The 27,848-nt window shown below is 40.5% G+C and overlaps 1 protein-coding gene across 1 annotated transcript in view; it reads right to left on the bottom strand.

The window, feature by feature from the left end:
• Positions 1 to 543: 543 nt before the first annotated feature.
• The window catches only part of HHAT (hedgehog acyltransferase), a gene marked incomplete at its 3' end in the record, with an annotated part of 119,065 nt that continues 91,760 nt past the window's right edge, over positions 544 to 27,848 (bottom strand). The window contains 3 exon segments of the mRNA XM_084201726.1: positions 544 to 644; positions 647 to 731; positions 735 to 751. Of these exon segments, the coding sequence (XP_084057852.1) occupies positions 544 to 644; positions 647 to 731; positions 735 to 751 (203 nt within the window).

Genomic DNA, 27,848 nt, shown 5'->3' with positions numbered 1-27,848 from the left:
TTCAAGAATAGACATCTGGCACAAGCTTTGGATGCTAGGATGTCATGTTTACTAATTTCTTTCCTTTGAATTCACATACATACACACATATGGATGTGGCACGACACAATTTTGTTACAACCCCATTTATTTATTTAGTACATTTTCTTCCCATCACTCTTTATTGCTGCTTAAAGTACTTCATCTCAAAGAGAACCTTATTAAAACCCAACAATATCACATATGGTCACATTTGCTGCACTGCACGCAGGCTACTTGGACCAAAGAGCAAAGCCACCACAAGATATAAAAAGCACAGGTTCAGAAGGTGAGTTTTGTTATGCATGTTTGAGAATCCACGCGGGGATTTTTTCTGCACAGCCTTTCCAGAGTATTTTCTTCAGAATGATTACAGCTTGTGTCATGACTTTGAAAGGCATTTTCTTAGATGCAACCAAGGCCAAGGGATGAATACAGGTTGGTTTCCATTTTACATGTGGCAATAAGAACTCCTGATGTTCTGTATGAGAACCTTTTCTACGTTTTCGATACAGTTCCCTGTAGTTAAGGGACCACAAGAAAGGGACTGGGGGGGCAAAGACCTTCCCACTGTAAGAGTAGATTAGGTTTGGTCTCACTAGAAGAACCTGAATATACAGAATGTGTGGAACCTGAAGAGATGCATCCCAAAGTACTAGGGAACTGGCTGAAGCTGCCAAGCCACTCTCCATGGCATCTGAGAAGTCATGGAATCAGGTGAAGTCCCTGGTGACTGGAAAAAGGGAAACAGCGTATCTAGATTTAAAATGGGTAGAAAGGAGGAACCTGGGAACTAGTGACCTTTCTGTGCCTGGGAAGATCCTGGAACAGATCCTCTGAGAAGCTCTGCTAAGGCACAAGGAGGACAGGGAGTGATTTCAGACAGCCAGCACAGCTTCACCAAGGGTAGGTACTGCTGATCAGCCTAGTGGCCTTCTGTGGTGGAGCGACCATGGCAGAGGTCAAAGGAAGAGTTATAAATTCATTTATCAATTTCATTTTACCATTAAATGACCAGATTAAAAAAAAACCAAAAACATGTTTGGAAAAGCAAAATTTGCAGGTCATAATTGTCCTGAAAAAAAGGTCAAAACCAAATCCAAAACAAAGAAATCCCACTTCTGTCAAAATAGCACTAAGAATTAAAAAAAAAAATACAACAACCAAAAATTAAGGACTTAGGAAAGTGAGAACTTAACACTGGCACATAGAAAGGAATACATTTCCCGTTTGGCCTCTGTAAGTCCATTTATGGACTGAAATAATCCTGATATGATTATTTCAACCTTCAACTTTCTATTTTCCTTCTTGAGTTGAAAATCAGCTCAAACACAGAGACAAAAAGAAGCTGTAATGCTCAACTTCTAGCTAAAGCTACAGAAAGCAAAATTCCAATCTTGGGAAAACTAGATTATTAAAAAGCCCCAGGTGTTGGAATTGCATAAAAATCTCAGCTTTTCGTTGAAACTAGAGTTTGCATTCAGCCATCATATTTGTTTAAAGCTACCTGATACACAACTGGACCAAAGCCAACGGCCAAGAAATCAAAATCATGATAGAAAATGCCAAAGAAACAAAGCTCTAAAATTATTTTCAAGACATTAACACACTTTCTGCAATCAGACTTTTGGTATTTTGGTATTTACATCTGGCAGTGTACAGGAGGAGATCCAAGTGAAACCAGCTTGCAGCTCACTGTAACATGAGATGTCTTAATTTGTGACCACATTAGTTCTTTTGTGACATTTTTCCCCTTAACACTTACTATTATGATTTAACATTCAGTTCTTGCTCAAGTAAGGGGGGAAGTTAGACAGGGACTGCCTCAGACATTTGAAATAATTCCTGAAATTTAGCCTTTATTTTGAATCACCACTCTGAAAATACAAGGGAGCTACTTTGGAAAGTTAAAATCACAGAAAATTGAGAGGCTTCTCTTTGGGAATACCAGACTAGTAGGAAGAACACTTAACAACAACAACAGAGGAAGAGGAACTATGTAATTTGTTTTACATCACATCAGGTTTCCAAGTGAATTTATAATTAACAAAAGTTTATTCAAATTTGACTAGTACTGGATTTAAGAAACTATAAGGTTCCCTACCACCCTTTGATAAAACTGCATGGCAACAAGAAGTAATGGAGTTGATGACAGACATCATGGAAATAGTACCAGACCATCTGATAAGCTCCTCTGTACATCATGACACAGCTATTTTCTTCCCAAAGTCTGATTTTGCTCAAATAGAGAGATGCGCTAAATATTGTTGGAAAGCCACTGTCAAATACTATAAAAAAAGATACAAAGTCTGGCTCACCAGTAGAATTCACACACAAAAATGAGAAGCTGGGGGAGCGAGGGTTTCAGCAGGGTCAGCTGCTACACCTGAGCTGGCAGAGCAGGGCTGGGCCAGCACTCACTGCTTCCTAAGCTCCAGTTCTGCTAAGTGCCATGGCCACCTGCCCACCGCTGCCTGCCAAATGTGTGTCACTGCTAATTGTAACTAGTTCAAATAGAGCAGAGTAAAGAGAAGCAGGGAGCCCATCATTACACAGAAATACTACAAAGCACGGCCTTATTTTACCTACATGAAAGACAGATTTTTGTCACTCGATAGCAGCGTGAGCAGAATCCCACTAATTTCCATGTACAAAATCCAGTGACTCTCAGCAACAAAACTCCTGTGGCTCCTACTCTTTCTCTCAGAATAGGTTTATTAGTTTGGTGCTGCAGTGAGGTTCTACTTTCCCTGACTTTTATCAGCTGTATAAATTGGATGCAATACCTTGAATATAGCGTGGCCTTGCTCTATTTTATCCAATAACTTGCTGAATTCTGTAATAAATGAGTAACTCTTTGAACTCCCCTTACTGTAGCTTCTGCAGTTTGAGACTCTTTAGAGGATGAAGATGCCCTGTCCCTTGTCTAGGAAGACACTCAATGTGCTGCTTGCACACTGTCAATACATTTCTTAGTTGCTTTTCTACAAAGAAGGAATAATTTCTGTAAGGCTCATCTCCTCTGTCAGGCAAAGGGCTATGGAACAACACTTACAACCTTGCACTTGTATCTCATGGGCAAGACACAATTGAGACAGGGACAAAGGGCTTCTCAGTGAAATGTTTTAAGGGTGATGGCAAGCACTACAGTCCTGCAGCACAGTGAGCTTGCATTCTACTGATTCCAAGCACAGAAACACAGCATTCCTGCCAGTTACAACAATACAGACATAACAGTATTGAGACACTTGGTGCCACTGCTTTCCTTCAGCTCCTCCCTTTATAGGACACAAGGGTCACTTGCTTGCCCTGCACCTTCCTCTCTGCCACCATTTCCCTCCTTGTCCTCAGCACCTGACTTGATATAAACACTTGATATAAGCACGGTCTGCACAAGGCCAAGATGCAAACCCAAGGTGTACTGGGTGTACATGTGTGTACTGGGCTTGCATGGCCGTGTTCTGGTAGCAGTGGGTTAACAGGGGTGTCTTCTGTGAGAAGCTTCCCCTGTGTCTAGTGGAGTCAATGCCAGCCAGCCCAAATCAGTGGCTGCACCTCTGGGATCACACAGTTAAAAAGGTGGGGAAAAATCTGCACAATTGCAGCTGACAGAGAGGAGCAAGAATAAGGGAGAAGAATGGCCCTGCAGACCCCAAGGTCAGTGCAGAAGGAGGCACAGGAGGGGCTCCAAACAGCAGAGCAGTTTCCCCTTGCAGCCAATGGAGGTCCATGGGGAAACAGAGATCCACCTCCAGCCCGTGACAGATCACACACCAGAGCAAGTGGATGCCCAAAGGAGGCTGTGACCCCATGGGAAGACCATGCTGGAACAGATTCTTGAAAGGACCCATGGCATGATGGAGAGAGGAGTCCATGCTGGAGAAGGTTTGCAGGGGACTTGTGACACCAAGGGGACACCAGAGGGTACCCACAGGATCTACAGGCTGGAGCAGCCTGTTCCTGAAGGACTGTACCCCTTGTGAGAGACCCAGGCTGGAGCTGTTCACAAAGAACTCTAGTCCATGGGAAGGACTGACACTGGAAAAACTCATGGAAGACTGTCCCCATGGGAGGGACCCCATGCTGGAGCAGAGGAAGGATGAGAGGACTCATCCCCTTGAGGAGGAAGGAGTGCATAGACATCATGTGAGGAACTGACCACAACCCCCATTCCCTGTCCCTCTGCACTGCTGGTGGGAGGAGGTAGAAAAATCAAGAGTGATGAACAGACTGATGGGGAGAAGCTGTTTTTAAGATTTCTCTCTCATGACCCTACTCTGATTTGTTGAATTAATTTTTCCCCTAGTCGAAATCAGTTTTGCCCATGACAGTAATTGCTGAGTGACCTCTCCCACTCCTTATCTCAACCCGTGATTCTTTTGTTACGTTTTCCTCCCTGTCATCTGAGGAGGGGAAGCAACAGAGTGGCTTTGGTAGACACCAAGGTCAATCACCATAATGTACAGCTTATTTCCTTCCCTATGACCCTTTCTGTGCAATCAGCCCCAGAAAGACACACCAATGCTGATCAATACCTATCAATGAAATGGGCCATTTCATTAGCAACAGAATTCTGCAGGCAGCCTCTCTCACTGAGTTGGCTGGATGCCACCATGAGCTGCTCTTAAATTCTTGCCCTGTAACTTGATGCATCATTGGCAAAGAGCAGAAGAAAAAGACAGGTAGATTGTGTTCACTCCATCATTGATTTTACTGTAAAAAAGAAAGGCAACTTGGGAAATAAAACATTTCTTCAATTTCTCCTTTTTAATATGTGAAATTCAAGTCAAAAGCTAGAAGGTTTTCTAGCATACAAAGCCTTATAACTCACAAAGAGGATGACAAGCACTGTTGGCAATAGGATTCCAGCACCTTTCAATATCACTGTATTGGCTCTGGACCTGACACTGACTCAGCCCACACCATGGCTGCAACACCAGCCAGAAAACCAGGAGCTGAACACATTGTGCCTCTCTGCTCCCATCTTTCTAAGCACCAGTTAAGGAGTCAAAGCCATAACTCACTTAAGGTCTACTGCTGATCTACTGACCCCAAGCAAAAAGTATCAGATAATGAAAAACTGGGGAGGCAGGGGAAGCAGTGATTTACAGAACTCAGTTAATGCGCAAAAATGAAGCTGGGCAATGAAACTTTCAAGAGGCTGCCATTGACCAGAATAAATCAGTGGCAGACAGAAGACTGAAGAAACATCTTTTTATATCACACTAATTGGAGGTGACAAGAAGAAGAAATCTGCTTTGGAAAGGAAGCCTGGGACAGGTCACCCTGCACAGGCACGAGAGAAAGCCTACAGAGGCATCAGCACAGCACTTTGCTGAGTGTGCGTGCAAGGGCATGCTCAGGAAAGCCCAACAACACAAACTTCACAGTTTGCTCCAAAGACCCCTACATCTCTGCAGAGCCCCAGGAGCTGCACCCAGTTAGGAGCTTGTCCCTGTTTCAGGGCTGCCTTGGAGGTGGGAGGTGGGATCATTACTGCTGGCAAAGAGCCATTTCAATGAACTGCTGGGGATTTTTCTGCAGAAGCAAAATCACGTCCTTCTGTGCTTGAAAATGGCATAAAGAAGAGAATACACAATTGTATAACAATAACTAAGGGTAGAAATGAAAGTGGGATTGTGCGTGACTAATGCTGAGGATGGCAGAGAAGATACCAGAAAAAAGGTAACAAAAAAGAGATAAGGAAGAAAAGGGAGGAAGTACCTGCAGGATAGGCAGGTAAGGACATAGCTGAGGACAGGGTATAAGGAAATGGTCTGTGCAAAGGAAAAAGGAAAATGAGAATGAAAACAGCAAAAGAGACAAAGATGAAATTAAAAACCTAAAAAGCAGGTATTTGGGACAATAAAGAAGAAAATTGAACTGTGTGTCAACATCCATACACTGCAGGCACCTTAGAGGTACAAGTTTCAGCCTAGAGGCCTTTGCGTATAATTTGTACTGTACTGTTGCATTTGTTAAGACAAAGCTAATCCTCTCTGTATTGTTCCCATTTGAAATTAGAAGCAACTTTTAAAAAGGTTGAACAATGCACTAGAAGACAGATAAGCCTTTTATCTGCCATACTCAGCTGCAAGCCTCACCACACAACCACATTTCATTGTTCCAGCTGTTCAAGTAAATCTAAAAGCTAAACTCAAATCTCAGAAACCAAAAATCTATCACAGCACCAGAGACCATGAAAATATATGAGTATGAGAAGCAAGTTGGAGCTTTTCCAATCTGCTCCAGACTGTTACACAGAGTGGTTCTGCAACAACAGTTTTTCACTTGTGATTCATTTTAAACAATAGATCTGAGCCTGTGTAAGAGTTACTTATCTAGTTCATGCTGGATGTTCCTGACAAAATGCATAAGGGAGAGTTTAAAAAAAAGTTCCTTTAAAAATGAAAATATATGCTTTGGAAGTGAATCCTCTGCCTGTCTCTGCTTACAGCATCACAGAGCAACACAATCTGCCTGCAGTGGATTTCTCTCTGCTGAAACTAAAACCTTCCAATGCTAACCAACAAATCCTGTTTGAAGTAACCTCTTCATAAAGCACACTATGCAAGGACTCGTGGAGGTAGTCTAGGACTATAGACTACAATTTAGGTCAGGAGGGTCTCTTCTCTTCTCTCAGTGCCATCACCACCAGTTTAGGTTGCTCTGGGCTTTGTCAGCAGAGCTCCACTACCTCTCTGGGCAATCTGTTCTGAAACTTCTCCCCACGAAATTTAATTGCATATTCCCTTCTTGCAACTTGTGACTTTTGCCTTTTGTCCTGATTACTATTGCAACCCTAAGATGATCCTGTTCCTGTCTTATCCATACCCTCCCCTTAGATATCTGAGAGAGCAGAAAGATCCCCTCAAGCCTTAAATGTTGCATGTGCACCTAAGATACAGTTTCTGCTTTCAGAGTGTTACACCACGTTAACATTTTCAATTTTCTTCTCAAAAGCATTTTGTAATCAGCAGACCCTTGGTGTCACCTGCTGCTTGTGCTGCACAAAGCTGCTTGGGGATGCAGCCCCAGCCCTGCCCTGCCATCTGTGTGCATGGAGAGCAAGGACAGAGTGCCCAGGAGCCCCAGAGCACACTCACACAGGTATGGGCTTGGCTCAGAGAGAAGCTTAATTACATTAGCCCAAATAAGTCATTCAGCAAAACCCTTCCAGCAGACAGCCAAGAAACATGCCCTTGAATACAAACTCATCCCTTCAGTGCTGGTCCTGAATAGGAATTAAGGAGAATTAAAAATGCTTCAGATCTTACAAACACCAGTCTGAAATGGCAGTTGTCTAGATGGCTGGTGGGATTTTGTCACTGTCACAATTTCATGGTCATCCTCAACCTCAACATCCATACAAAGCTAATGTAATACAGTTCTGACTCATCATTACTTTTTTATATATTTGAAATCTCAATAGCTTCCAGCAGTAACTAATTGCTTATTAATTCCACCACAGAAGATGCTGTAAGGGATTTATAGTAATTAATAGAAGCTAATCTCCTTTCTCCCCTGAATTATCACTCCTACACATGAACTAATGAAGCAGTGACTGACTCCCAAGCTCCAGAACCGCAAATACAAGGCTGAATTCTGTGCTACCTTTTCCATGGTCCTCAGGAAAGGTACTGGCTCTGTGCATGACAGTAATACAAAACAGTGCTTTCCCTTTTTAAAAAGAAGCCAAGAGAGGACAGTTGCATCCATCAATTCTTCATCCACCACCTTCCTGTCACCTTTCAATTTATTTCTGTCACTGGGAGGAAAGGTGTGTAAATGCAGCTCACAATCACGAACCCTGGTGACTATTTATAACTGCAACACACTCCACTGCTAATCCTTCACAATACCTCTCCCAGATTTATTTGCTTTTGCAATAAAGCTGAGATTCACAGAATTGGCTGCATTTGCTGGGCATTCTTTACTCTGTACTGATAACGAGCAGACAGCCATACAGGGGAGAAAACCCCTCTAAGTCAGAAAGTCTGAATCAGCTCAACTTCATGTTTTAGCTATGCAGACATTGTGCTCATCACCCATGAGGTCCCACATTTCCTAGGTGCACTTGTGATTAGCAGGACAGGGAGCAGTAGAAATGCAGCTCTCCTTTGTCTGCTGGGTCCAGCCTGTGCCCCAACAGGAGCATCCTTACTAACACACCCAGTACTTCTCCACTGACACTCTGGAGTATCCAAAGAGCTACACAAGACACCTCCAGGACGCCAAATGAGTTGAGCCCCCTTCCAAATCACAAGCCAATTTTTCTTAAATGATGAAAAAGTAGCTGCAGAGCAGGCAGGCTCATTTTAATGGAGAGCAGCTGTAAATGCTGGCAAGTATAATTACTAAAGGAATGCCACAAATATTTAGATAACAAAAACTACAAACAACTTCTGTGATGACAAAGGTAAGAGTGATAAGCAGCCACGATTTAAAACAAACTAATTATGTCCAATAAATCTATTCTCTTTCTGGAAAAAGAACATAGGAAATTTACTAAATCGGGTCATGAGCAAAACATACTGGGATGGAGTGCAGCTGCAGAAATGTCAAACTATCCTCACAAGGTTATACTTGACATTCTGGAGGAAATGCAAACAACAAAGCTTGGAAGAAGAATTCCTAAATGTCCTTAAAGGACTATAATTAGTTGTTGCAGGTCAAAACTATACCAAATAGCAGGATGGTGGGAATAGCAACAGGAAAGCGAATTTTGCCTCTTAAACTGAAGGAAATGAATTAGAGGCACTCCAAAATTCAGATGCTGATACGGTATTCTGGAGCAATCTAACACAGTAATAATCACATTGTTACACAAAACTGTAGGGCTGATTCCTCTGTGCTGCTTCTTTTAAGTTATGGAATGAAATCTTGTCCTTCAATGCAAGTTCTACTTCAGCTTCAATAAAGTTTCATCTATGCATTTTAATTTGAATTGCCAGGGGAAAAAAACCCAGATTTTGACAGGTTTTTAACACTGTTTAATCTGGTGGGGGAGGAGGGGAACCAAAGTCCAAACCAACATACTGTATTACCATGGGCATTGATTTGTGCAGCTACAGGGCTTCTTCAATATCTCACCAAAAGTCAGAATGTTGTTACACAAGAAAAATGTACTTGACCTCTAAGTGGCAGAAATATATTTCTAATGTGGAAATCTTCGAATTTCTAATATTTCTAATGAAATATTTTTCAAAGCACATGGGTTTTCAGAAGCTGTAACTCGCCCACCCCTCACTCACATTTCACATTGTCAAGCTATTTTTTCACTTGCTGAAGCATCCAGGCTATCTACGACACAACAGTTCTGTGTCTCCTTTGGTGTTACAGGGTAAAAATTCTCTGTTGGGCTAAAAAGCTCTGTGCCATATCTCCAGCAATCTGCTTTCTCCTCCCTTTTCAAGGGAAAAATGCCATTCTATCAGAACTAGATTAAAAGAAACCACAGCTCAGTTGCCAATGAAGCAGTGCACATTTACGTTCTGGAGGCCAAAATGGAGAGGCTTTCTGCTCAGTAACACTGACCAGGAATATGCTATTCTGTACTAATTCTGGCACTTTAAATTGAAGACTCCTTAGTTTGGAATTTTGCCACTACTTTTCTACACAGATGAGCTGCAATAATCACTGAAATTAGAAGCACTGCAACAGAATGATTATTTTAAGAAACAGAAATTTGGTAGCAGTACAAATTAAGAGATAAATCCAGAAAACTAATCACTGTCATAAAGGAAAAAGATGAAATCCTGGAATATGTCCATAGCATTTCAGATAAGTTATCAGGAAACAGCAAGGTGCCCTGTGAACTCACCTTTGGCCACAACTCCCCATGAGACACAGAGGGCACTGCTAAGGCAGGAGGTTACAGCCACCAGAATTAAACCAAACACAAAACCAACAAAATTTAAAAAGCAGCTCCAGCATATCAAATTCAAGCAAAGTTATGTGTAAGGTTTCCCCAGGGCCTCTCATAAAAACACTTTCAGCTTTTAACACTCCTTTCCTCTGTTTGAAAACTTGAGCATCAAGGAATTTTTCAGACAATCTTCAAGGGAAACTTCTACCTAACTCAAGCACACAGGTAATTTCAGATATTTGATTAACCCTGAAAAGCTGCTGTGTATAAATTAGTGTGTGGTAGCTACCTCATGAGTTTTCCCTCATTTTATGGTAAGTAAAAGCAAAAATGGCAGAGCCATTTCGGTTTAAGGTTCTGAGTGTTTATAAACATATGCATCTATTTGGATCATGGTTACATCAGTGCTAATATGCAATGCCTATTAATGTTCCTTTTCCCAAAAAAAACAGCAGATTAATAATGCTCTAATGAAAAGGTATGTTTTCAGAACCTTTCAATTGAGGAAAAGCAGTAATGACCCTGTGAGCACTCCTACTCCAGCTCAGTACAACTGATGCCAACAGTGGCATAACCAAACCTGTTCCTAAACTGTTCAGCATAAACCAAAATGTTCAATCAGCCTCTCTTTAAAAAAGCTCTGGGACTGTCCCAGGAGCTTCTTCAAAACCAAGCACTGGACTACTCTCATTAAGTAAATCTGCTTTATCTTCTTCACCTGAAATCAGCCTACAGTAAAATGATATCAGGCAAGCATTTCCCCCTCCTCCACGAGTCAATGGGAAGACAGTTGTATGCAAACCAATTCTGCATGGGTAGATATTTCAATTTAAAAAGTGGAAACTTTGAAATCACCCCATTGCAACTGAGGCCATATCACATCACGAGGTTTTTAATGAAATAGTAACTGTACATTCTGCAGCACCACTGAACATGGGCATACTAGTTTGAAGATTCCACAACGGTGCTGTTTGCTTCAATAAAACAATCTGGAAATTCGGTGAGGAATGAGATTTATAATTTCAGGTGCTATAACATTATCAGCTTCTTCAAGCAGCCATCAAAGGACTAATGAAGTCCTGTTATTTCTTACATGGTGGGGAAACTTCCTCACTTCCCAACAGGAACAGGGTGAATGATGAAAGTAATACAAAGCACTAATGCCATCTTCAACAGATACTCTACCAATCCAGTGCTCAACAGAGTTAAAAATCTGAGTAAGCTATTTGTGCTTCACACAAAAATCCTCCCTGTAATATGTATAGATATTTGGTATCACCTCTGAGAATGAAATTCATTATACTGAAATCTCCTTTTGTGCTTCTTAAATCCCTTTACTGATTTACTTCCTCCTGAATACATTATCTAAAAAATAATGCCAGTAGTGCCAAATAAATAATTTCATTAATAATTTGTATGCTACTCGGTCTCTTCAGGCAGTTTGCTCTTTAATGTCCTCAAACTATTCTGATTCCTTTGCACCAAGGAGACATTTAGGGTGATACTGGGACTGGGAAGGGCTGACCCATAAAAGTCATTATATCCTAAACAGATCTGTGACAGCTACTGCAGAGCAATATTACTGTCAGTCTGCCAGTCAGCCAAGAGTGATGGACCACCCATCACACATCCTCTAGCCCAGAGTGAATCCTGATGCCTTTGAACAACCACAAGGAAAATCCCAAACCGTCAAAAAGGGCAATCCACTAAAGAATATGCAAAAATAAAAGCAGTCACAAAGTAGTCAAGCCTTTAATTCTTCCCTGGGAATGACTTAGGAAAAGGATTTCAAAGGATTAAAATATGACCAAAAGAACAAAATAAGGACAATTTGCCTCTTTCATGCCTTGCAAGTAGTGTCTGCTAAACACAAAGCTCCAATAATGTCTTGTGGTATTTCAGTAAAATGTAGGTGTTGATGAAGTCAAACTCATGTATGTTTTTCTTGAGTCAGCTCTGCTAATAATAATGATAATAAAGTCTCAACCCACTAGCTGGTTTATTTGTTCAGGGAATTAGGGAAAGAACATACAGGGAAGAACATTGTTAAGGACATTACCTATTTGAAAAAATCTGAGATGACTGAATATGGCTTAGATTTTATTCAAAATGACACTATTTGTAGGCAAGGACTTTTTGATTTCTTCTAAGGGTTTCGCTTTTTTTAAGGGAAATTAAAGACAAATGCATCCAAAAGGTGTTATACTTTCTGATGTTCCTCTTCAAAATGGCAGGATAGCAGAGAAAAAGTCATTCTGCACATGATAAACGACTATTTTTTGGTTTAGAAATCAAGTAAAAGAACAAATGATCAGAGGTAGCACAGCCAGAGTAAATGGACTTTTCATCTTTCCTCAGCCTGAGCTGGACTTCATTAAATTACAGTAGAATCTATAGCATTCTGCAATCTTCAGCCTGCTGACAACTGTTGTAATTTGTTCCAAATTCCTGCAGAAAATAAAAAAGCTTTACAGCTGTTCTAACCTCTATCACCATGGAAAAAGTTGTCTTCACTAGTGGAGAGTCCAAAAAGCTGTTTGTCTCCTGTCCATCCAATTTCTTTTAAGAGAAACAACCTGGACAAAAAAATCTTTGTTTCCAGCATGTGAGCTTTGATTGCTAAGTCCCTCTAACAAAAAACCCCAAGAAAAAAAGCCAGTAATCCCACAGTTTGTGTGAACTGCCAAGACCAGGCACCTTGCTGGGGGTATCCTCAGTAGCTGTGTCAGTGCCAGCCACACAAGCTAATGCAGCCACAGGCAGATGTGAATCTGAACTCTGCTTTTACAAATTAAAAATGTTGGTCTGCATTACATTTTTAAGTAGGTATAGCTCATTCATTCAACACAATGTGCTCTTGCAGCCAGTTGCTAATCCCACTGGTATGCTGCACTGCACGAAATGCCATCCGTGTTCCTTGTGCTACTTTGCAGTGGGACTTCCTGCTCCACAAACCAGCCCCGTAAGAGGAATTGGACAACAGCTTTTCTCCAAGCAAGAGTGAAAGCCTATGCAAAAGCCATGGAGGAAATCTGCAAAGATGAAGTAGGTTCAATGCAGGTCTCTCTCCAAGGTTTATTTAGCATAAATTTGCATTGTGGAGAAATTGGCTGGATCTGCCTTGCTTCCACTTCTCTTTTTTTGGTCCTCCCTCACAGTCATTTCCTTCTTTTAATCTCCATTGGAGCTTAAGAAGGAGCTGAGAATACAGCTCCATTTCTTCAGAAGAGCAGTCAAAAGAATACTAATTAGTGTTTGTATTTTGTTGTTCTCACACTTCAGTTGTAGTTAAGCCAAAATATCTGAGACCTTTGTCAACAGCAGAAGAGGGCAGAGATCCAACACATATTTGTAAGATAAAGAAATAATGACTTCTTTCTCACTTCCACAAGAGAAATTAAATCCTGCTGTTTCTGGGAGGTGTAACATTATGCACCATCAAGTACTGGCCAGCATTTATGACCTGCCCTGTGCACAAGGACATTCAGTGCAGTCACTGTCAGCAACACATTCACTGATCTCATTTGCAATGGCTCTCACTGTAATGAAAGCTTGTGCTGTCCTGAACTCTCAGACCTGGATGGTTCCCCATGCATTTCTGCCTTGATACCTGGGACCACAAGAATACTGACCTTAAAGCGTGACAATGTCCTAAAACTTCATCTGACCCAATGGTGAAAGAACATTTGCACTTTTAAAAAGACTATTGAGCATCTTTAGTGACAGCTTGCTTGTAAAACTTGAATGAGTCCCATCCAACTAACAAATACTGCTTTCTCTGTTTCTCTGAATGCTCATCCAAGGAAAATGAACACAGACCCTCCATGTTTAGCATGAAAATCCTCCTCTTGACTGGAAAGGCGAGCCACTATCAGTGTATCACATGGCTGGTCTGATGAAAAATATTGACTACACAGCTCAAATTATACCCATTAAGTCTTCATGGAAGGAGGATTTAATGAACAGGACCCAGGACTGCTGATTTCTCCATCTACTTGTGTCACTAATTTAACATGCAACACTGGCCAAACCACACTGTGAAGATTTTATTAAACAGGTCACAATAGTGTTTACACACCTCAGTGAACACTATGAGGGCTTTAGGTATGTGGAAACCAAAAATGTACCAAATACAGCAGTCTTCTCTCATAGAATTTTGAGTCAAATAATGTTAAGAGGCTTTCTAGGGGCTGCTGATGGTTTTCCATCAGGACTCTACTGATGGTTTTACCCTCAGGGTCTTGGTGATCCTTGTTTTGGCTCTATGTACTGACTTACAGGGCACTTTCCTGTACTAGTCATGCAGATCTCCTGTTACCTCTGATGAAATGGTAACACTGTGGGTAAGAAAATGATGCAAAAGAGAATCTCATTCTGCTAGGATATACTTAGTAAGTGTTGGAATACAATACGTTAGAGTGACGCTGCTTTTGCTACTCTAACTAATATACAAACCCCCATGTAAATTCTCCTCCTGGCACATCCAGATGGGATGGACATTTTTCTGGACATTTTTCATAGCTTTAATGAAAGCTGAAGCTGCTGTGGTCTCAAGTGATCAAACTATTGACAAGAGCAGGAGTTCAGACTCCAAGTTTATTCCACTCCTAGAGAAGCCTGCAGATCTACCATGACATTGCTGAGTTTGTGTTAACAACAGCAACTTTCTCCAATCCCTTCTTCCCATTTGTATATCAGAGGCACAGAAAAAACTATAAAGTGGTACTAACTGTCAGGTTCTCCTGACCTGGAAAAATACAAACTGAAGCTAAGGTGAAAGTCTGTACATACTATTAGCAGCTCTCTAGAGCTTTTCAGCATTTCATTTTCCACGTTGGAACAGGTCGACAGTTCTTAAAACATTTAAACAGGCAATTTGGGCAGAAATGTGCAAATTGTCACCTGTCTCAATGCTGGGTGAAGAATAAGATATCCACAAGTTGGACTTCAGATGTGATGAACAGTGCCCCTGTCTTAAAGATTATGTTGTTGCAAATACAGGATCGAATTTCCTTTTTGCTGCAGTAAAAATGTACCTGAAGCAGTGTTTATACACAGCAGTGAAAGGATATATGTATATGTGTATATATATACACACACATATATACACACACATATATACACACACACATATATATACACATACCTATATATACATACACATATGTACACATATATACACATATATGTGTGTATGTATGTATGTATGTATGTATGTATGTATGTATGTATGTATGTAGCATTCTAAGCTGTGTGCAACAGACATGCCAGAAAAAGAATCGCTGGTTTAACCATTTTAAAACAAAGGTAATAGGTAATAGGAACTGGGACAACATCCGTGTTCTCTGATAAGCTGATTTTCAACTATTTACATGCAAGCTACTTGTTAAATAGAAGATACCTTTCCTATAAACAATAGACATAGAGATTGGCAGAGCACTATAGTCAGAAGATTCAAGTTTAAAACATTTTCAATTATTTGCAAACTATTCTTCACTGCAGGATGCATATTAACCTGCAGGTAATGGAACAGTATACCTACAGTTTTCATTCAATGTTAAGGACCACTAAAGAAGATGCTTTTCCTTCTGAACAATGAACTACTTCAGTAATACCTTGCTACTATTTTAGAAGAGCAAAAAAACCCTCTTCAACAACAACACTCCACACAAGTACAAGGGTTTGAGATTGTGTTCAATCTAGATGCAAGATAAATCTTTATTCAGTCATAGAAGTCCCACCATTGGGAGAGTTTTCAGGGATACTTTAGTATAATACAGAAGTCACTCTTCTCCAAGGATTGTTTTAAAGCCTAAATTAAAATTTGCAGATGGATTATTATATTTGATTGAGGGCTTAGCTGTGGGTCTAATAAAAAACCACATGGAAGAGGGCAGAGGGGATAAAAATCAATAGTCCAATGTTCTTACACGGCTTGGAAGACGGATACTAAAAACACAAAAAACATATCATGTTATTTACCAGTTTTTGATGCAAGCTACAAAAAATAAGGAATTAGCCTTAAAAGAAAAATCAATTATGAATCAGTTATTAACAACAGACCATTTTTTCTGCTTAAGATGCCTAAACACAAGCGTGCTGCTCTGTAGCTTCAAGTGACTCACACCATTTATTGCATGCCCTCAGAATGGGCAGGAATACACAAGTTTGGCAGCTTGATGGAGATTTGTGGAAAATCTCTGTCAGGTATCTCAACAACTGTCAGAAATAAAATGGATCTTGTTAAAGCATGGATAGCCAAGGCATTTGTAACAGGCTTTTAAGCTAAGCTACCAACACTGAAAATTCAACACCTACAAACACAGCCACAAGCCAACAGGTCACTACTGGGCTTCAGTACATGCTCACCCTTAGATCAGGAAATTTAGAAGCAATAAGTGAGAAATGAAAAAGATAAAATGGAAGACAGTGTATTAAATAAAAATGACCCTGGTATTTGAAATCTATTACTTTCTTGGAAGTAACATGCTTGAAGAATTTCTCTGCTCTGAAAATTATCATTATTTCACTAGAGAATGAACTGTAAGCATCAGATGTAATGTGTAACAATAACTGGGAATGCTTATGATGACCTCTGACTGGTTTTAAGGCATTAATATTTCTTGCATTTATTTAGCCTAATATCTCAGGTACATTCTGTTACTCAAAGATGGGTGTACATGCACTAACAGAAAATTGTAATATTTCTAGGATTATTAAGTCAATTCTGGGAACTGTCTCATTTAGTACTCTTATTCTATCTTGACCTCACAGTGCTTAGGTAGAGCCAAACCATGCACTTCATGTATCCAAATGGTCACCAAAGACAGCACTGGAGAGCATGGTGCCCCAGGGGTGCAGCCTCTGCAGGAGACAGAACCAAGGCTTCAGGAGACAACAGTTATTTCTCCATTTCCTCAGGGGAAGACAGAGCCCAAAGAGATTAAAAAAGCAGCAGAGCCACATGCTTCCCTGGTCATCCATCCTTTACAGGTACCACCCTGAACAGGGAGATTATCAGTGACTGGTGTAGCACTGAGGGGAAAAATGCAGCTGTTTAGGGAGGAGACACACTTCTGCCTCACAGTGCTTCCCTGGGGACAGCAGAGCCGTGTGTTCCACCATATGGTGCTGCTTCTCACAGGGTTTGATAATGCCCACATAAAGTTTGCTACATTCCAAGTTCAGCCTGAACTTAAATCCCAGCTCTGCAGAGTTTCAGGTCTCGGTTGGCTGGTGCAAAGTACCTTAAGACAACATGTCCCGGCATGCAATGTAGTAGTAGATGGAATGACATGAGGTGGAAGTCATTTTACAGAACTGCCAGCACTTAGAAGGGTGTAAGTCTATAAATTTTATTGAACACATATAGAAGGCTTGCTCACTCCCTCTTAAAAAAGCCCAAACAAACCCTCTCCCAAAACCCAACAGTCAAGACAAGGCTGAAACAACTCATTTTTTTCTGGGTTCTTGTACTTTTAGCTTCTCTTTCCTTTAAAGCAGCAGCTATTTAAAGCTGGCTGAAATAAATTAATTCAGAGATTAAAAAGAAAAGATGCTAAAATAGTCAGAGACAACAATTTTTGCTTGTTTACCTAGATGAAATTATAAGCAAAACAGCATTAGTGTAAAATGCAGCAGAACTGTGCTATAGCATAGTAAAAATCCTCTCAGACTTCCTCAGTGAGAAAAATAAGCTCTTAACTGCTTTTCATGCCTGTGCACAGGGGACACTAGTTTTAGGAAAAGATCAGCCTCCTCTGTGGCCCAAGCATCTTTACAAGAGGATTGTTCTCACCTCTGACTTCACTGGTAGAGGTGCAAGAACCTGAATGAAACCTGCTAGAATTCTCAATCTCAAGCTGATATGCAGGGCTGGCATTTGGGGCAAAAAAAAAGGTGTCTTTTTTTTGCTTTAAGTTGAGAAAATTTGATGTAGCAGGCTCCAAGTGGCAATAATTGTGAAATACCACAATGCTGTTTGAACAATATTTTCAGGAAATAAACAACTTAGAAAGTTGTCATGAAAGTCTCAATGATTGCAAAGCCAAATACAGCTGGTGTTCCAGTTCCTGCTGTGAGAAGGTTACTTTCTGTGTGGGGGAACTGTTCTCTCAAAAAGCATTTGTTAAAAAAAAGTGTGAGTCAGGACTAGCTCAAATCTGAGGACAAATGAAAGGGGCTGACAGACAAAAGAAACAGGACTCAATGGCAAGATAAAAGTAGCACCTACAAGACTCCTGGAAATTTCTGAGTACAGGAAAAGAAAGAGATTACATCATTCCTCAGAAAACTTTTCTTGATTGTTGCACATGTTAGCAGAAAAAATGTCTCTTACTAATCAGACACATACATGCCACCAGAACCATGAGTTCATTAATGTATAAATTTCCCAATAACACAGGGACCACAGAACTTCAAGTGTTCTATAGCCAGCTAGGTTACTTTGGGCCACTGTGAGGCTTTTGCTATGTATGGCAAAAACACAGGGGAATGAGAAGGCAAAGCTAAATTACCCCCTGATGTGCAGTCATGAGGTCGTGGCAATTTTAGCTTTTTGACAGAAAAATTAGTTTTGTTCTTTTCATGCAAATGCTATGCTTAAGGCATAAAGAGTCCACACATTCAGACTGCTTCAGCCTTTGAAAGACTATGCTAAACCTGCACAAGCTGACCTGCCCCACCAGCAGGGCAAGTGTGTTTGGTGGCATCCTTCACTCCAGCCTCCACACTAAGCACGCTGCTATCAGCAAGGTTACATCTGTAAGATGGGCTTGGCCCATCTACCACCACAACTGCTCATCATACCATACTGTACTTCACTAGCAATGTCACAACTATTTGAACAAGGTTGTATGAGCCTTGCCAAAGTAATTGAAAATCTGGGGGCATTTTGCCTGTGATCAGCAAAGCTCACAAAGCAGCAAACTTGTATTTTTCTGAAAGAGCTGCAAATTGTCAAGAAGGTAGCACAATGTAGGAACAACTCCCTGCTTTCTGTTCTGTAAGTCAGATGCAGCACAATGGCCAACAGGGAACTCTATGTGCAGCCACAATGTGCTGCAATTTTTTTTCTGCACTTTTTTTTTTTCACTTGTACATGCACTATGTAAAGGCTTTCATAAGATAAAAGCTTTAATAAGGCTTTAAGGCTTATTAAATAAATAAATAAATAAAGGCTTCAATAAGATATATGAAATATAGGTTATTCATGACTGATTCTGTCCTTGGAATCATACTGATCCCAGCTGATATGTCTGCACATATTCTGGAACTTTCTAGACAGAAAAATCCTTCTGCATTGATTTGGTTGCAGGATCAGGTCCTAAGAATCTAAAGACAAAGACAAATGGTAAACTATTGAGATTAAACAGCAAGAGTTGAATTTAAACATAGCAATGCTCCAACAAATTTTCACATAGAACAGAGGCTCAAATCAACATGATTCAAGAGAAAAAAGCAGAACACACTTTACTGTTTCAACTCTGAAGAAAATGCCTCCCAAAAATATGCGAATTTTTACTTTTATACAGCTGTCATCCTTGGGGAGGTGCAGGAGGCAAAAAACCCCAAATACTGCCTCCTCATTGCTGCAGACCAAAATTAATTTTTCTTGGTATTTTGCCAGTTCACATCCCAATGAACTGCACCCACTAAGCAAGGTCACATAAATGATTGTGAAAACAAGTTTCCTTTGTGCATGAAGAAGAATGAATCACTTAGAAAAATGTGACATCCTTAGTAATACTTCTGCCACTATGCAATATTACTCTAAATTAGGCAATTCATCAATACAATGTTCATAAATGTATTTTTGGAACAAATTACCCTAAGTAAGTTTCTACATAACAGCAGCAAGTGCGATTTCTCAGTGAAAGTGAAAATCTGGAGGAACAATGTTGGAACTCAGGGCACAGGGAATATTTCTCTGCCTGTCCTGAGAAGCCCTGATCCCCAGGGGAACACTGCTTTTAACCTTCATCCATGGAGGCCTTCCAAGACTTTGGGATGAAGTGGAATCTATCAGTGTGTGAAATAGATAGTAGTATAGTTTATCACAGGGTGAAAAACTTAAGAGTTTTGGGGTTTTAGTATGGAGGTAGATAGATGACAAGATGGAGGATTTTGGGTGCTGTCTGATCTCCTTCTTGTTCTTCATCTGCTCCCTTTTCTGCAGTGCTGGTAGCACAGAGTGATTGGTTAGAAAGAGACACAATGCAGATGTTGCATGAACAGTTACTGGTAGAAAGGTAGAAATAAAACACATTCTAAGAGTTAATTGGACAAAATAGTTTTAAAAAACTTTGAACCTGTGTGTCTCGCGACTTTTGATGCCTTTCTCTTCAAATGCTAAATCTGAGATGTAGACAGTTCACTGAACTGTTGATAAGAGAAAAATAAACAGAAACCTGAAGATAGAAAAAAAACCAAAAGTCCCATTTGTCTCTCAATCCTGGCACAGAACTTTTTAGGGGTCTCCCCATCAGGGGAATCCTCGGAGGGGGTTTCCACAGAACAAGACTGCTGTAAGACCATATGCCAGCTACTCTACAACAGAATTTTCCAAACTAAAACAAGGGCCATCTGAAACTCTGAATTGCCAATAAGCAGTCCTCCTTTTTCGTTCAGCTGCAAAGAAATTTGAGCAATAACTTTGCAAGAGATGCATAGAATAGACAGTGAAGTATCACACACCCAGCTGACAGGTTTTGTGGATTCCTTTGAGTTCCTTTGCTGCATGATTTCATTCCTCCTGCACCTTTAAGCCTCTTCACAGCTAGATAATTACATCTATCATTGCAACCCATTTCAGAAGTTGTTACAAGCAATATGGCTCCTGAGACGTTGTTGTATATTACCTGGCAAGACCTCAGAGCTAAAATGTCCAACTAAACCCTGCTGGATAATGAGTTCTAACAACTTTGCTCCTCAGCCTCTTCCCTCAGCCCTTATAATGTGCTAAATGTATGATGTAATCTGACCAGCAGTACTCAGTTTCTGAAGGATGAGGTCACATGAACTGATCATCCTAAGCCCTTCTACCTCCCCTGCCTGCACCTGAGGCATACAGTCAAGAACTTCTCTGATGGGAAGACATGATCTTGTATGAGCCAGACTCAAACATACAACAACCAATACGGGAATCTCTCACCTCTTTTTGTTATTGACATCTCACACAGCAGTGGAGCTGCACAATAAATAACTCATTGTTTTTAAATTATTTAGATGTTGAACTTAAGCAGCTCTACTACTAAAATACAAATGAGTTTTTGTACAGCAACAACCTAATTTCACTGTCTTCACAACCAAGGGCAAAACTTCTAAAGGCAACAATAGGTCAGGACAATGCCTTGAAATATGCTGGTTCCATTGCAATTCTCAACTCATGCACAAAATGATTTGCATAAAATGAAACAAATAGAGATTGCTAGAATAATTTTCAGTCCTCTGATAGATACAGTGTCATTACCAATCTGCATAATTTTATTTTAATAAAATAATCATAAGACAATGATCCACTGTTTCTGCCAAAGTAAGCCAAAAAATCCACATTTAGGCATGTTACATCAAATGTGTTACATCAAACTCTTTGTTTCACTCATACCTCTGAATCTTGTATGCCATGATTGTGGAAATTCCCACTTGAAAATCAGTGCCTAAGATGCCCTGTGAAACACAATCTAAGATTGCTGTGCTGCATAGCTAGGGAGAAGTCCAAAGGCTTTCTGCCTCTGTAAAGTAGGTAAGGTGCTAATGAGAACAACTTTTCTTTTCCCTATAAATTAATTAATTATCTGAATTCCGATTAGCATAGGATCTGATTTTGCTTCAAAGCAAGCTAAAAGGGAAAACTGGAAGCAAAATAAAGACATCACCATCTTCATTTAGTGAACAAATATTAGACACGGAGAAATAAATTTTAGTTTTGCTTTAAACATCTCTAATTGCTCATGAACTGCCTAATGAAAATAAGGCTTGGAATGGGTCTGGAGGCAATTAAGAGATTACTCCTACATCATGATGACAGATTTTTTTGTACCTGTGCTTGACAGATTTTTTTGTACCAGGAGACCATCCCCTGAAGTTGGCAATCCAACAGTTTACCTAGGTAATGTCATAGAACCATAGAATATCCAGAGTTGGAACTGGGAGGGACCCATAAGGATCACCAAAGTGCAAGTACTTGCTACATTTTATAGAGATTTTTCCCTTCTCCTGACCCACTGGTGATCAGAACATCTTGGTAAAATTTAATTTGCAGAAACTTTTATGTATCCATTTCTCCCATCAATACTTTTCTCTCAAAACATAGCAATATAATTTTTTCAGGATCATGGCTCTAGACTTCCAATTGTGTTGTTTTATTTCCTTCTTCCTAACTGTCAGAAGTGCAAATATGTTAACTTAAACCTTCAGAACATAAGAGAGGAGAAGAGCATTTATGCATTTTGCACTGCTGTCAATGCATCTTTGCCCAAGGTCGATTTTTGCTGTAGGTGGTAGGATGCTGTTGATGCAGGAAGTTCACAATCTGGTAGAGCAGTCAGACATCCTTCACTGCAGGACTTCTGCTCAGCCAGCCATTCTGTACCCCTGCAGTAAATCACTCCTAACTGAGGGTGAAATTCACTCTTTGCTGGATGTCTAGTAAAGGACACCTTCTCAAAGGTTGGGTGTTCAATCTAATCTAAACTAGGCTGCACAAAATGCTCCTGAATGCAGTGAAGAGTGACAATGCATCTCCTCCCATGCTAGGACAGATGTACATGGGCTGAACTGCCCTCCAGAGAGGCACTCCTCACAATTTGGCACGGTAAATTGGATAGCTAAAGTACTGGTTTACAGTTAAGTTAAATCACAGCTGTCCAATTTTCAGACACTGTTCAAAGTAAAATGCACCTGAAATGCACTATGTGCTCTCTACATTGTTCTGGACTCTGTTCCTTGCAAACCAGAAAAAGACCAGGAAGAATTTTAGATTTCTGTCACCCAATACACTTATGTCCCCTCCCAGCCTAATGCCTTCGTCCATGCTTGACAAAATATTTCAGTCTCTTAACCAAAAGCACTGCACAGTGCTGGCTGCAGGAGTGAGCTCTTCCAAAGAGAACCCTTCTTGCTGGAGCATGTCATTTTGAAGTGAAGCATTACTGAATTATGGAGAATACAGGATTTAAAATGGTTTGTTACATAGAAGATTTTTTCCTACTTTCTTATGACACTTGTGACACTGTCCCTCACAAGAAAATTCTTACCAAAGAAAGATCAAAGTAAATGCTTGCTATAGGAACTTTTTTCTTTGCAAATAACAGGGCCAAATTACATTTTAGAAACAAGCACTGAGGCTGGTCTGAACAGAAAGAACAGAGAAAATCTTCAGAACAAAATTAAGAACAAATATTCATACACACAAGACACATAGACCTCTGCTCTCATAATTTTGACACCAGTGATTTTAATGATGCACAAAATTATTTTTAAAGCCTGATACATTTAATCTATTTTTCACAAGAGGAAACAAAATAAATACTAAAGAAGACATGCTCAAATATTAACTCCCCTTGTTTGTGGTACAGGAACTGTGGAAAGCACTGCCAAAGCACTTTAAAACAAGTATCAGTCAAATAAGAATCCCAGGAAACTTCATCTAAATCCTGTCCCTAAAATGCAGTTCACAAACCTTTGATAACAAAGGTATCCCACTTGCATGGTTCTCCTTGAACTGACTGTGCTGGCCCTGAGGTTTAAGTGCTTTCATATCCCCATCTTTTCTTCTCCACTCTTCAAAAACTGTAGAGATTTTTGACAATACTCAGTCTTTGCAAAAGAATAGAGTAGATCCTCTCCAGTAACCAAAGAGCAAAACCAGAAGTGCATTTCATACATCTTAAGCTTCAGTAAAACTTTCCTTTAAGAACTTGTTGGTTTAAATTTGCATCACTGTCACACATGTGCTAGCAGGAAGCTGCTCCTCAGCGTTCTGTTTTTTGGTATTATACAAGAGAACTGCTAATTTCTGACTATGGACTGCAGTAGGCTGGGCATTTAGGGCCCTTCAATACTGATATTCTGAGGTTCATTTACTTGCCAGACCTGAAAATGCCACACATAACATCTTATGCTGCACCTAAACCTGCAGATCTGATTTCTGCTCTGAGATGTGTCTTATAGCTGGACTTTAGCATGTATGTTCTTGTCTACTTTTTAGTGATCTACAAATGCCAATTACATTTCCAAACTGTGAAGCACACGTCTGTTCTCCTATTTGTTTCCTACATGTACAGATCTTTGTAGACATAATTCTGTGGGATTTCAACAAAGGAAAGGAACTGACTACTCTTTGCAGCTGATAGTGCACAGGTGGGAGGTTCTGTTTCCACATCTCTCTATTTGTGACCTCAGCGGGATTTTATGTCACACTAGTGCTGCAGAGCCCTCGGCCACCTCAGTCAGCCAATCTCAAGTCCTGCTGTCTGTCCGGGTCGGCTGTGGTCTGTCTGTGCGCAGACACGCGTAGGATGGTTCGTTCAGATCGGGCTCCAAAGGACGAGGCTGGACTCTCTGATTTTTGGTCTTCAAGGCTGTTTATTATTTCTTATCTACAAAGTTTTCTCTCTGCCCAGCCAGGATCTGACCAGCAAGGCAGCCAAAGGCACTCTGACAGCCCACGGGGCAGTCGTGTCTTTTTATAACAAAACCTACATAAATCATATTTACCTTTTATCCCCAATACCTTTCACCCTTGTTGGCAAGTGTACCTTCACCAAGAACCAATCCAAAAGTGCCAACATCACACAGAAAGTGGATGACAAGAAGAAGAAAGAAGAACCACGACATGGCCCAATTTCCTCCATCTTGTCTCCATAACCCCCCTGTACCAAAATCTTAAAACCTGTGTTTCACCTTGTAAATATACTGTTTTTACACCATTGAAACCCCAGTGATTCTCATATCCTCATATGCAGGTGGCACATCCCTAGAGGGATCAAAGTCAAGCCACCAGGTGCTTTTGGCAACATTCCAGGACCTCTGAGCCCCCCAAGGGTTCCCTCGGTAGCTCTGGACATCCGGGGCGATGTGCTGAGTTCCCACAGCTGGAGGGTTCCTGAGAATGTAGAGATGTCCTCCCAATGGAAATGTCTACTCTCTGGTTTTAGAGTGGTGCAAAACCCTGCTGAGGTTTCCTAAACCAAGGTAAATTCAAAGAGCTCAAAAAGCTTTTAAATAGAGAATATTATTTCTAATATTTTAACCTGAAATTCACAGAATATCTTCTTTCTTCTTGACCCAAAGCTAACAATTAGTGACTCAAAGCAACTAGATACATATTTAGCAGATCTCAGTAACCTACTGGACACTGTAACATTGCTTTGTCTACCAAGTGAAATGACTCAGATTCGGGTATTACACACAAAAGAGCTCTGGGGGTCCTTTGCCAGATTTCTAGACTATTTTTCACAAGTCAGTGACAGAATATCAACATCTTTTCTAATCAAAGCTCTTCAGAATCATAATGTACAAAAGAAAATCTTAATTCTTGGGAACTTTATATTGCTTGCATCACACCAGAAATGAAGTACAAAGATAAAAACCCACACAAATACCCTCCTGCCTAATAGAACACCCACTCACCACCACCACCCTTAGTTCTAACAAGTCAAGCACACCTCCACTTAATTTTTATAAAGGTGAAGACAAAAGCTTGAGTTCAAGCCAAGTAGCTAGATCATCTCATCTGTTCTTGGGCTGACAAAGGAATGATCAAAGAGTACATATTTGTAGTGTTTAGCTTAGTTTAGTCTGTAAATATTGATTAATTGGATTCACCAGAACAGTGCAGACTACAAACAAATTTATTTAACTTTAGCTTTTAGCATTGCACACTCCAAATGTAGATTTTTGTTGTCTCTCTTACAGACCAGCACTTAAATTTAGTTGAAACTGAAGACCAAATTTTGAATAGTCCTTCTGGATTTGACTGGGGTTCAATCATGGAATCATTGAATGGCTTGGGTTGGAAGGGACCTTAAAGACCACCCGGTTCCAGACCTCTGCCATGGGCAGGGACTCCTCCCACTAGACCAGGTTGCTCAGAGATCCATTCAGCCTGGCTTTGGACACTTCCAGGGATGGGGCATCCATAGCTTCTCTGGACAACCTGTTCCAGTGCCTAACCACCCTTACAGGGAAGAATTTCTTCCTAGTAGCTAATCTAAATTTACCCTCTTTCAGTTTGAAGCCATTCCCCCTTGTCCTGTCACTACAAGCTCTTGTAAAAAGTTCCTCCCCATCAGGTACTGGAAGGCCACAATTAGATCACCCCAAAGCCTTCTCTTCTCCAGGCTGAACAATCCCAGTTCTCTCAGCATTTCCTCTACTCATTTTTGTAGATCTGCTTCAACAGGTCCTTCCTGTGCTGGGAGCCCCAGAGCTGGACACAGCACTGCAGGAGGGGTCTCACCAGAGGGGAGCAGAGAGGCAGAATCCCCTTCCTTGGCCTGCTGCCCAGGCTCCCTTTGATGGAGCCCAAAACACATTTGGCTTTCTCGGCTGCCAGTGAACATTGCTGGGTCATGGCCAGCTTTTCACCCACCAGCACCCCCAACTCTCTCACTGCAGAGCTGCTCTTGGTCTGTTCATCCCCAGCCTGGAGTGACACCAGAGTTCACCCCATCTGCTCCACAGTAAGAAAATCACAATGGATCAGGTGTGTAGATGCAATAAAATCTTTGTGGATGTTTCAGTTTGTACATGGGAGTTGTCAGAAGAACAATGCAGTTAAACAATATGCTCACAGGCATCTGAGTGATCAAATACTAGAGGCAAGCAAAGCTCCCAAAGCTGAACACTGAGATTTCTAGCAGTGGAGTATGAGCTGCGCTAAGCAAAAGCTTTCATGTTCTAAAAATAAAGTTAATTTGATTAAAACATCATGGAAACAAAGATGCAAATGACTAAACTAATTTCCTATTCCTGTCTTAGACGACTGGTACCTAACCCTTAAGTAACTCCATGTATACAAGGAGGAATAGATCAAAAAACTACCCCCTCCCCCCCAAGAAAAAAAAAACAATCCTAGAAAAACAATCAATAATTGATTGATTCTGTTTTAATTAAATATTGTTAATCTTGATAAAACATTGTCCTTCATCAGTTGCAAACCCCTGCACAACCACTAACCCTTTTAACAAGGAAGGCATATTTTCTTGATATATATTCTCATTTAATATACAGATTGCATTATGGAAATAATTTCTATGGGGCTGTAAGCCTGAGACAGACAACTTCACTAATCCTTTTTTTTCTTTTAATAAATAAGAAGAGATGTTCAAATTTACTTTCAACTTTTTCTCTCAGCTTATTTTCTACTATTAGCCTACTAACTGGAAGGAAACAATTTAAGATAAAACAAAACCTTTCAAAAAACAGAAAACAAGTATTTTATGCTTGTAAGAGCAAAATCTAGTCCTCCCTCTTTCCTGCTCAGTATTAACAAAAAGCTTCACTATATTTCATGCTACAAGTGTTCCCTTCTTCAAGCTCTTTGAATGGTTTTTCTCCTTTAGTTCAGAAGATAAATTGCTCCACTCATATAGATAACTTACTCTTTATGAGTTTCACTATCTTGGGATGCTTAACTAGAATCTTGGAACTCCAGAGCTGATTTCTAAGCCATTGAAAGGAACAAGAGGAGAAAACACTGCCATAGACAGTGGTGGTCTCTTTACGAGAACACTTCCAGGCACAGAAGCCTATTAGTACTTCCCTCTTGAGGAAGAAATATTCCTCTACAAGATCTTCATTTGACTGGCAGCAGTAAGAACCTAAAAAGAAAACTGGTCCTACTTACACTGACCTCTGGCAAAACATATAGAGCTCACTCTGTCTCCTGAGTCAGCTCAGAGCACGTCCCATACTGCTTATTCAGCAGCACCACGGGCTGACACTGTCACCCAAGTTC

Source organism: Fringilla coelebs (genome assembly GCF_963513975.1).
Source record: "Fringilla coelebs genome assembly, chromosome: 3".
NCBI classification, from domain to species: Eukaryota; Metazoa; Chordata; class Aves; order Passeriformes; family Fringillidae; genus Fringilla; species Fringilla coelebs.
Note: the sequence above shows the minus strand (reverse complement) of the source record. Positions and strands in the feature narration are given on the sequence as shown.